This window comes from Prinia subflava, chromosome 1 (assembly GCF_021018805.1).
Source record: "Prinia subflava isolate CZ2003 ecotype Zambia chromosome 1, Cam_Psub_1.2, whole genome shotgun sequence".
NCBI lineage: Eukaryota > Metazoa > Chordata > Aves > Passeriformes > Cisticolidae > Prinia > Prinia subflava.
The window spans coordinates 37,856,480-37,868,581 of NC_086247.1; the positions used below are offsets into that span (position 1 = coordinate 37,856,480).

General features: G+C 38.3%; 1 protein-coding gene across 7 annotated transcripts in view; it reads left to right on the forward strand.

Annotated features, from left to right (window-relative positions):
• The window catches only part of TOX (thymocyte selection associated high mobility group box), a 219,601-nt gene that overhangs the window by 111,334 nt on the left and 96,165 nt on the right, over window positions 1–12,102 (forward strand). For 4 of the 7 annotated variants that reach the window (XM_063393554.1, XM_063393550.1, XM_063393566.1 and 1 more), the window contains exon 2: window positions 3,893–3,958. In XM_063393554.1, coding sequence (XP_063249624.1) covers window positions 3,893–3,958 — 66 coding nt within the window. Of the gene's footprint in view, window positions 1–1,894; window positions 1,990–3,892; window positions 3,959–12,102 lie in introns of all 7 variants that reach the window. The other 3 variants (XM_063393546.1, XM_063393578.1, XM_063393573.1) reach the window with 1 other exon arrangement.

Below are 12,102 nucleotides of genomic sequence, written 5' to 3' on the forward strand. Positions count from 1 at the left end.
GTTGCCTGGCCTGCTGTTGCATACATCACCTTAGTTGTAAAGTTGAATTCCAGGTGGATATAAGCATGAATTAAGGGGTCCAGGTGGACAGTTGTTGAGAGGTGCCATGCTGTAGCGCCTGCACATTACAAAGCAGTCTATTAAAGGTGAAATGATGCAATATTAATTTCTGGGGTTTAGGGGCATATTTTGGAAACTTCTAAACAGATGGGAAAAATATATGAATAGGACATTCCAGTTGATCCAGTAGTTGGCATTTTTTTTCTCTGTTTATTGCTTGGGTGCAAGATTGTCATGTTTGGGCAAGGTAAGTGTTGTATCTGTGCTGCACCAGTTTTTCTGAAATTTTGTTATTGAAGGCTTGTGTACCCTCTTTTTGGCTGGGGTGGTATATACAGGTCATCTCTATTTTGCACTGCTTTGGTAGTTAGGAAAGGGGATGATGAATAAACAAATCAGCATTGCAGTAAATATTTTGTTTGATTCTGGTATACAAAGATCATATTTTCAGTCTTTTATAAACATTTTAGTAAACATTGAGAACATGAAGGAGGTATCTCCTGGCAATACCTGCTGTACAAAATGCATGTGTATATACTTCATCGTTTGAGTTTAAGGGTGTTTTTCAGGCTCATATCCAAAGTCTTAGGAACTGCCAAGTAGCCATGCACCATACTGCACTGGACTGATGGCAGATAATAATTTAAACAGCCATAAATGTAGTACAAATACTAACATGACAAGAGTGTTATTGTCAGCTGATGCATTACAGTCCACAATCTGCATATATAAACACTACAAAAATACACATCCCATCAAATCTTGATGACCTATATAACCTCTTACGCAACATCTTGCACATACTTCTGACAAGCAGATGCTAAATAATGTGGTGACTAAACTCTGTGCTTGAAAACTGAAGAAATTAAGTAACAAATCAGGCAGCTGCTGGGTATTTTTAGATGTTAACAGGCCACTCAGATTTTACAAACATTATATATTGATATATTTTTGTGAAAATTTACCCTAGCAAATTAGTCCAAAAATGTTGCAGAAGGTCATTTCTCATGTAAGCATCAATCCCCTTACATTTCTCATGTAAGGTCAAAAGGCCAAAAAGTTTAAATTTATGTATATTTTTTCTGTCTTGGTTTCTCTGAAACATACTCACATAAAGCCCACAAACCAAGGCAGAAAAAAAAATATTTCAGAGCTAGAGGCCCACAAGCAACAAACAGGAGAGGCTGAGATCCAATATCCTATCATGCCAGGGGGACCACTAACAGCAAGGCACTGATTAGGTAGGCAGATAATCCAAGAACAACACACAGAATTATAAAATTTCAGTATTCATGGAAAAATACCTTAGGGAAATTATTCAAAGAATGCAGATTTGGTGATTGTAAGCTTGGGAGCAAGGACAGACGACCAAACATTCAAAAGAGGGAATTATATGAAAGACTAGTATACTTCATAAAGATTCTTAAATCATAGTCTCATGCATTATGGAAAGCAAAATAAATGGAAATAATCCTTGACTGTATCTAGCCAGTAGGCAGAAAAGACATTTCTTCATATTCACTGCAACTAAACACATGCAACACAGTATTTGAATTATAGCAAAGCTTGCAATGTATCACAACAAATGTATGACTATAACGAGGGAAATTCAAAAGAGGAGACTCAAGGAATGATGGTTTCCAGGGGAGACAGGACTCCCATAACCAGCAAGTGTTACTATCCTGTCCATAGGGTTTCTCATAAATATGATATGGATTGCATCTGTTCTGAAATAGATATCAAATCTCTTTCTAAAATGTCTGAGAAATGATGAGTTTGCTGTTGACATAATGCTTAATTATCTCCTAAAGTAGAAACTTGTATCTTATTTCAGGGCTGTATTTCTGTAACTCCCATTTCTCAACACTAGATCTCATTATACCACTGTCAGGAAGGCTGACATCTTGCTATCAGACATCTTTCCACGGTGTAAGTACCAATCACAGTGATCAAGGCACCTTTCAGCCTTTTGTCTGACAAGCTGTATAAGTTGAGTTCCTGTAGGCCTTCCACTGGAGTGCTTGCTTTCCAACTACTGGCTGTGAAATCTCTCTTCAGAATTTCACCTGTCCATCTAAGCAGAAGAAACAATGCATTTTTTTCCAATCCAGATACTAAACTTTTTTTTCCAAAACTCTGCTTTGAATGCTAATAGATAAGAACATTATTGAATGAGAAAGCTAAAAGAAATGGTACATGTCAACAAGAAACAAAGAAGGAACAAGCATCAATCTCTATTTTATGATCAAATTTAACTATATCTATTCTGTCAAAATTTTGAAATGCTCTATTCCCTATGTCAGATCTGTGTCTGTGGTGTAATCCTTTCCCTCCCATGAAACTAGGACTTCTGACAGATAGTCTGTGACTATTAAATAGCTCTGGCCAGGAAGGGAAGACCATCAGCCGCTGTGCCAGGAGCTGGCACTTGTTCATGTTACTGCTGCTGTTACAAGCCTTATAGCCTCTGGCAGAGAAAGAGGATGAACAGCTGGAAGCCGAAACCTTTTCAGCCACCTCAGCAAAAATTGGTTGACCTATTTGCCAAAGCCACAGTTCAACTTTGCCACCTCGGGCTAGTTGAATATACTACACCTTGCAGGTAGAATATCCCCAGAAGGTCAGTACTGATCAAAAAATGTCCATGGGATATTTTGTGGGCATCTTCTGTAGGAGAAATCTCAGTAGTAGAGACTTCTTAAAAAAGCTGCCGTGTCATGCAAAACAATGGCTGATGTCCAAAATATGTCACTCGAAGCATTCACACAAGGGGTCAGGTGCAAATTATTTCCAACAGACATCGTAACAGTTGGAAATCTGTGGTTGATGACTGGAGATAGGAATTTCTGCTGTTGTTCATTCCTACTTAAAATGTTTGAAAAGATTTTCCTTAGCTCCTGAGCAGACACTGGGACTATCGTCACCCTGTTGGCACGGCCACTTGAGTGGGTGTGATGAGAGTTCTGTGGCGACATTTTCCAGACTATGTAAGAAATCAGTAGTTTTACACTTCTTTTTGTGCTGGTACAGGATGAGGCTTCAGATCTGACAGTTTTTCTCCATCTAGACCTTCAGATTTTAATCAACTCCTTTCTATGACATTTCCGTTACTTCTTAACTGCAGTTGAGAGAATAAAAAGAAAAAAAAAAAGAAAAATAAAAAGTTTTTTTTTATATATATATTGTATATATTTCCAGGAATGGCATTTATCATTTACAGATGGTTATTTTTGCAGTTCTGATTATGAATGTTTACTTTATTCACACATCAAGCAAACTATTCTTTTGTACCATACGGACGGGAGGTATACTCTTTCATACATTCAGATGTCTGAAAGCTGTCTGGAAATGTATTTCCCACTTTCTGATATGGGAACATTTCAGTTGGAGGGGGTTTAATTTGTTTTGAAATTTCAACTCTTGTTCTGCTCAGAAGCTAAAGTTGGAATCCATTAAGATGCATTTTAGTGCAGATTCTATTCTCATCTTCCTTTTCTCAGTAAGTGTGCAATTCACTTAGTACTTCATTGCAACCAACAGCAATATGTATACATGGTGCACAAAATGAGGCATTTTGTTTTAAAACAGATTGCAGATGAAAGGAAACCATTCATTTCTTCCTTGCTAGCTGTAATTACTAGAGTGCTAATTACTCCAAATCACTGACATCCAGGGTCAATAAGGATGACAACAGGAACATCAAAGACGAGATGCACACATGCAATTACAAGTCTCTAAAACCAGGCTGTAATATTATTTTATAGCAACTGGTTTTTTCAGTCAATGCTAAAAAATCAAGTTTGCTGAATGTTTACTATTATTTCCTTTACAGTTTGACGGTGAAAACATGTATATGAGTATGACAGAACCAAGCCAGGACTACGTGCCAGCCAGCCAGGTGGGTTAATTAATCTTCTCTGCCTTGTTTCAAATTGTAATTAAAAAAATTCAAAGAGTTGCATTGCAAATGAGTGGCACTATCAGTAACTGCTGCAATCAGGAATAATCATAATTTATAAACAAAGCATTTAAGCCTTGTTTCCAGTTAATGAGATAGAGCTGATAAAACACCAGAGTTGGCGTTTGTTGAAAGATACTACCTTGTTTCCTCTCCAGAATGCAAGCAGCTGTTTTGCCAGCATGATCTTTCCTAAACAGTTGTTTTACCTTCAGGAAATAAAGTCTGTACAGGTGCAGGTTATTTGTTTATCTGACTGCAGACAAGTTAATCATTATAAGCTATACATGTCACAAATAGCTTTAATCATCACTTGTAGAGCAGTTGAAGAATTGCCTTTTTAACTCTAATCCTATGTCTGAGGAGTGTTGCTATTATTGCACAATTAGCAGTGGGGTTAAGGCAATGACTTAGTCTTCTGTAGCTTACAGGCCACAAGGCTTAATGTGATTAGCATTCTTTAAGGGTGATTTTGAGCCATTTTCCTTTTGGGGAACCATACACACTAAATTTTGATACTGGATGTATATTAAAAATGCTTTCACCGTTGCACTTGAACCCAAAGATCCTATAGATTTTTAAGACTTACAAACTTTAATTACTCCTTAAAAAGCAAAAATAGTTTTGAAAGTTTTGGGTTGTCTACCTGTTGCTATATCTATATATAGGGGGAAATTTTTTACTTACTTCACCTATTTCAGTTTAACTTTGCACCAGTAAGTGGTGGGGATAGTGCTGCAGATCAGTTAGATTGTGACAGAAATTGCCATGAATAACCATACTTGTGGTCTATGTCATGCAATATTTCAGGCCCGCAGTGTCTGGCCTGACAGAACCAGGAGGCTTATGTGTGAAACTCTCATTAGGCGAGAAATAAATTTACATGCATAGTAATTATGTTCAGATAAGCTGTATGTAACTCAGGAATCAAGAGCTTTAGAAAGTGTGCATTCGAAACTAAATATCTTCATGAAGTAGCGTTCTTCAGGTACACAGGGTTATTGGGGGCAGGGAAGCAGGAGGTTGTGTGAGATGAGTACATGGTTCAACCAAGAACTCCGTCTTAAAAGTGTTCCACCATGTTGCTTCACAGCTTTCTGTTGAAGTCACTCTGAAATACCTTTAGAGACCAATAGTTCTTTGCATTTAGGAATTGTGCATGATTGAACTTACTCAGCTAAGAGCCCTCCAAGATCCGGAGGTAGTTTAGAATAGAACTGTTTGATTAAAAAATGAAAAATTATATTATTAATTTTTCTCTAACCATTAATCCAAAAACGTTACTGACAAGTTTTAGTATTACTATTAGATTAAAGCAGCCTAGTATCATCTCATTTTTGCCTTAAGGGTTTTGAAGTGCAAGGGCTAATTGAATTTGTTTGAAACAGGAGAAATACAAACTCTGTGAATGATTGCTGTTATCAGGCAGCTGCTACCTTTCAGAATCATTATGTCTGTCTTAAATAGTTTTGAATAAAGAATTGCAAATCCACATTATACATCAGAATTATTTTTCTTCTGTTGATATTTTTGTACTGTGTATGCATGTAGTTTAAATAATTTAAATGGCATATTGAAAAATTAAGAGTATAAGTTTTAATCTTTTATGCGATTTCTACATGTGCTAACAAGGCCCAGATTCTCAGATATATTTATGCATCTAACACTCACTGGTTGCAGTGAAAGTAAAGTTCTTAAAGTACCTTTAAAGAGCCAGGCCTAGGTATTTTAAATGCAAATTACTTTGTCTTCAAGGAAAAAAAAAATCTATCAAATGTGACATTTCCAAATTCAAAGATGTCTGAAAACTCTGAATTCTTACTAAAGGCTGGAACCAAGAAAAGGCTTACAGACTTAAAATCTGACCATGGCAAAGTTGAACTCTGGCGGTGTCTGGTAGAGTTCAAAACCCAAAGGCCACTTCTCTGTCCTTTGCTGGGGGATCCATGTGGCAAGAAGCAGCTCAGTTGCCAGGCAGAATCTTTTAAGTTGTTACCAAGTGTGCACCAGTCAACCAGCCTTCTGTGCCTGGTTGAGAGTAGCTGTCAGCCTTGGGCTGTCACCACCTCCTTTCCCTTTCTGGGATTTTCTCCTGGTGCTTACACTGTTGCAATGGTTTTAAGTGAATACACAGAATCATAGAAGGGACTGGGTTGGAATAGACCTTAAAGATCCTCTATTTCCAATCCCCATGTCATGTGCAGGGAGCCTTTCACTAGCCCTGGTTACTCCGAGCCCCACCCAGCCTGGCCTTGAACAGTTCCACTGATGGGAAGTCCGCAACCTCTCTGGGAAACCTGAGCCAGTGCCTCACCACCCTTATGGCAAAGAACTTCTTCCTAATGTCTAATCTAAACCTATCTCCTTCAGTTTAAGGACATTCTTCCTTGACCTGTCACTGCAGGCCATTGTAAAAAGTCTCTCCAGCTTGCTTGTTGGCTCCCTTTAGGTACTGGAAAGCCGCTCCAAGATCTCCCTGGAGCCTTCTCTTTTCCAAGCTGAACCACCCCAGCATTTTTAGCCTGCCTTCCTGCCTTCACAGAAGAGGTGTTCCAGCTCTGTGTGGGCTGGAGCATATGTGAAAGCCTGTAATAATAACAGTATTTGAAAAAAAAAAAAGAGACAAAACAACTTCACTGAGAACAGGAATATGGAGTGTGATGGAAACCTGCCTCTCATGTTTCATCAAGAACTTGCAACTGTGAGAGGAGCCTTCCCAAAAATGTTCCTGAGATAGACAGCTGCTAGTCATTTCTCAAAGTAACTAAACTCTTCACTGACAGTATCTGTCTTCACTGACTGTAATGGTGTTCCTTTCCTCAGCACAAGCATTTGGTGGTCAGCCAAAACTGGTGAACTCACTACCATTTCAAGAACCAGTCTGGTGGTTAAAACTGGAAAAAATACAGTATTTCCTGCTCTGAAAACAAAGCATGAAAGACTGTAGCTTACAGGGCTAGAGAGAGAAACAGTAAAGGATGCAATTGTATTTTCTGACCATGGTTATAGGAGTGTTTGTTTATTTTCCTGTCACTGTTAGTGGAGGTAAAACACATAATGCCATAAAAAGAGAGGAAATGTTCTCTCTCAGATGATGCCATAGTTGCTCTAATCATAATTTTGTCCTATGTCTATTTTGCACCTGTGCTCATGAGTCTTGCCATGGCATGACCTCAGTGAGAGGAGTGCAGGCTACTTCCCACCCTCAATAACTTGGCCATTCCCTCACAGGATCAGAGATAGGGGTTGAATCCTGTCAGAATGAGAAGTGAATTAATTGCTCTGCTTTCCTGATGCATTCGTGTCTGTTAACTAAAACATGAATCCTGCATGTAAGGAGATACATAGTCCTATTAGAAACCTTTATTCAAGTTCTGGCCATGCTGACTGAGTCAGACACAAGCATAATTTTTTAATTTCAGAGTCTGACATACCTTATTTGGGAAGTGGGTTGGCAGGCTGAGTCTGGTATGTAACACCAAGGACCCAGGGGTTTCCTCTTGGCTGTCTTCAGGATTAGGTGACCATAGAGGCAGGATTGCTGGGGTGCTGATATATGCTGACAAACACCTCAGTTCCTTCTGCTTACTCTAGTGTTCATATCCAGAAAAACATCACCTTATATTATTTTACGCGTTTTAATCAATTTATCCCCTTTAGGCTAACACAAATAAAAGCTTAGCCATTGGACAGGAAAAATATAGTTTTATTCCTTTTGCTATATAACATCAAACATCTGCATAGTTTGGTAATCCAAGACAAGTTGCCTCACAGCATCCCTCAACAATAATTATCATTTCTGTTCAATTTTCAAATCAGTACATGCTTTGGGACTTACAGTCCAAGTTGCTAAGTAGCAACATATGGCTCACTACTGTTCCTGTGATGTTGCTGCAAGCAAATAGCATAATTCTATACTTGAAATGATTTTTACGGAAAGCCAGTGCTGGAACTGAGCCAGAAGAGTAAGTATACAGTAAAAATTAATGATATTCTTTTAAACTGTCCCAAAAGGCTGTTTGGCAATATTGTTTCTGTGTACATTTTATATATGTGTGTAAGTACTGCATTTTTGGTTATAATATATGTAGTACAGGACTCTACACTGAAGGCATCTCTTTAACCAGTTATGCCAGCCATATTAACAAACATACACAGTAAAACTGTGACATTTTCACTATTAATTGCACTTGGATCTGAAAGTATTTATCATTTTAAAATAGAATTATTCCAAATTATCTGCATTTGAGATTCCCACCAATTATTGTTTTCTCCCCACACCTATAATTGAAATCTTGGACACAAATTACTCTTTATGTTATTCCTCCTTCTGTAATTTGTGGGCCATGCACAGCATGAAATGATATTGCTTATTTTACATTTCTCCCTAGTCACAATATGGAATGTAATTCAGGACTCTGTTGCACAAAGCTTTAATACATTTGTAGCCTTCTTGAGGCCTGATAAATGTTAAGGTTAATGAGTGCAGCTGCCAAATTCCCTGCAAGGTGCAAAGGGAAGGGATGAGAACAGGTCGGGAGCTGATGATTTGGGGCAGTACCCCTATTGTCCCACTGGGAAGAAAGGATCTGAGGCAGATGAAGGAATACTGTTTGCTCAGAGGTGGTATTTTCCTGCTTCCCAGAGCTCTCTAGGGAGATCTATGCAGGGAGATCTATCTAAAATATATCTGTATGCTCTTTGATAGAGGGAACACCATGGGTATTGAAACTGTTTTGTTCTGTTCAGCTACAGGGTGAAATAGAATGGAATGACATTCAAAAGAGATTTTTTGTATTAATATTGCCCTATGCACGTGGTCCTACATATAGCCCTAATGTATTTTTTACATTTTTATACCATAATTTCTTGGATATTAATGACATAATTATTGCTCATGTGAAGTAGGGATGGGTAAATGCTACATAATAGCTTCCCTCTCTTGCTCTGTATTGGCCCTTCCCTGCAGGTAGGCTAAAACTGCAGAAGACCCAGTTCTTCAGTCTTTTTGCCTGCAACAGCCTCCATCAGCAGAGCAGGGCAGGAGTTGGCTGCCTTAGAAAGGATTGAGAAAAAGCAGCATTCTCAGATCATTCTATGGAGAATCATTCTATGGTCCAGTGTATCTATGGATACATACTACCCTGACCTGAAGTCTAGCACAATCCTGTGCACAAAGTTGGAATGCTTTAGTCTAGCACAAAGTTGGAATGTTTTTGATCATTATTTGAGAGGCTGCTCCACAGTGAGAGGACAATGCCTCCTGGGCAGTCTGCTGGTTGGCTGCAGTCCAGAGCTGTTTTGGACTATGTTCCACCTCCCTCTTCCTGATCCACTACCTTTAATTTCAAAAATAGATTATCAACAGAAGGGAATCTACTTCTTGGTCGTCTGTTTCTCGGAAGTAGTCGATAAATGCCATGTTAAAAAAAAAAAAAAAAAAAAAAAAAAAAAAAAAAAAAAAAAGGGAGACATAGGTTAAAATGGCATTTGGGAAAGAAAAATACCAGGTGGGCCCTTTTGATCCTGAATGAGCAGTAAAAGGTAGATGTAATATTACCCTGCCTTTCACTTTTGTTTAAAGCATAGTCTTTTAATATTATCTTAACATCAGGCGGAGTCTGGAAAGAACCGAGTCCCTGATAAAAATACATCGACAGTTGCGTTAACAAGGCTATGTTTTTATATTTATAGATATACATCTTTAGAATCATAGAATGGTTTGAATTGGAAGGCGTCTTTGAAGATCATCTAGTCCAGTTCCCTGCCATGAGCAGTTGCATCTTTCACTAAATCAGGTTGCTCCAAGCCTAATCCAATGTGACCTTGAAAACTTCCAGTGATGGGACACACACAAATTCTCTGCACAATCTCTTGCAGTGTCTCATTACCCTCAGAGTAAAGGATCTCTTCCTGTGTCCTGTCTAAATCTATCCTCTCTGTTTAAAACTGTTGCTGCTTGTCCTGCCACTACAGTCCTTGATAAAAGGTCTCTTTCTTATAAGCCTCCTTATATATTGAAAACTGTTGTAAGGTCTCCCTTGAGTGTCCTCCAGGCTGAACGATCTCAGCTCAGCCTTTCATCATAGGAGAGGTGCTTCAGCCCTTGGACCTCTGTGATCTTCTGCGGACCCAAACCAACAAGTTCATGTTTTCCCGTGCTGATGACCCCAGAGCTGGATCCAGCACTCGAGGGAGGGTCTCCTAAAAGCAGAGCAGAGGGGCAGAATTCCCTCCCTCATCCTGCTGGCTATGCTACTTTTGATGCAACCCAGAACTTGACTGGCTTTCTGGGCTGCAAGCACATTGCCAGCTTATGTCCAACTTGTCATCCATCAGTGTCCCCGAGCCCTTCTCCACAGGGATGTTTCTTATATGTATGATTGTTTTTAGCTTTTAGCTTTTTTTTAAGTGTATGAACATGTGCTGTGTATATATTCAAGGAGATTTTATTTTTTTTCTCGTAATGAAATGCCTCAACTTTTATAAAAATAGAAGTCAGAATTAGGGTTTGTTGGCTGGAATTTAAGAGCTTTTACAAATTTCACATTAAAGATGTAATTCGGGTGAAATACCTTTATGGTTTTTTACTCAAATTCATTTTAGTCAGTTATGTTCAGTAGGTGTGGAACTTGTACTCTGACCAGAAGAAGAAATGTATATGACCTACTTATCTCTGAAAAATGAGTTACTTAAACATGCCTTAACTTAATGTGCCTTTCATTTAATGCCTATTCCATAGCACATGCTATAAAAACACTACAGAGGGCAAAATCTAGTCCCTAAGGATCCTAAGCAAACATACCCGTAATTACAGTTGTATAAACAAAAGTGTCCCTCTCCAGCCTTCAAAAATCATTAGCATGGATCTGTAAAAATGAGATCATATCAGAAACCTCAGCAAGTAAAACAAATTTTTCAGCATTCTATTTGCCTTCTGACTGTGAAATCTTGCACTTATCATTTCTTTACAGCCATGTGGGCAGAAAACTTTTTAATGGAACAAGTTTGGAGGGTAATTGCCTAGTTACAGAATTTGGGGCTTTAGAAGAAAATGTCAGATACTGCTAGAGTAATGCTAAAATTGTGAACTTGGCCCTGTTGTATACGCAGTGATTCTGTGCATCAATTAAAAGTATTTTTCTTAGGAGTTGCAGATGAGAGGGAAATAAAGTAAACACTACATCTTGTCTTAGCTGTGGCATCGGGATGACAGCAACTTCAGTGATAGGCCCACAATAAATCAATAAAGTAAAAATAACAAAAGCTATTATTTTACCATGAAAAAGGTAAACAGAAAATCAATTGTCAAATGATGAATTCTCTGTCCAAAAGCCAGAGGTATTTTTTCACATATCACAAGAGAAAAGGCACTGCCTTTTGCTGTGCATGTCATGAGACAACTTTCTGTTTAATGAGCAGCCACTATAAAATATCTTTCAAAATTTTTCCCTCTGCTCCTTCATGTACAACTTTTTAGCATGTGAAAACAGATTACAGACATCATATATTTTAGTTATGTAGTTTCCTTTCCAGGAAACTCTACAGGTCAGCAGTGTGGATGAATTATGGGATGTAACCATGGGAAATGTTAAAGGCTGTATTTTTCAACTGAGCTTCACATAAAATGAACCTTTTTCGGTCCATAAAACGTCTGGAAGAATTACGTGAATTTGAACTACAAATTAGACCAATTACTTTTATACTGTCCCTCTTGGCAAAGGCTGCCACAGTAGAGTCAGTTTGACCTGCTGACCCCTGACCGAATAAAGCGATAAGATGCCAGTCTTTGATTAATCTAGTTAGTTTTACAAAATCTGGCATCTCAACAAGCCCAAACTAGTTACTCAAACCAGTCTTCAATGTAACATTCAAATGATCACTCCGTGGAGTCCCAGAGGTATTCATTACAGACAAAATTGCTCTTGTTGCCTCGCATACAAGCTGAGTTTTCAATGGGAAATGAAAGGCTGCCTGGAAAAATAGGCCACCTAATTAAGTTAAACTACTCTAGCATTTGGCTTGACATCTTCATTACTCAAAATTAAAAAGATGCTTCACTTGAGCACACAAGTTACTATTGT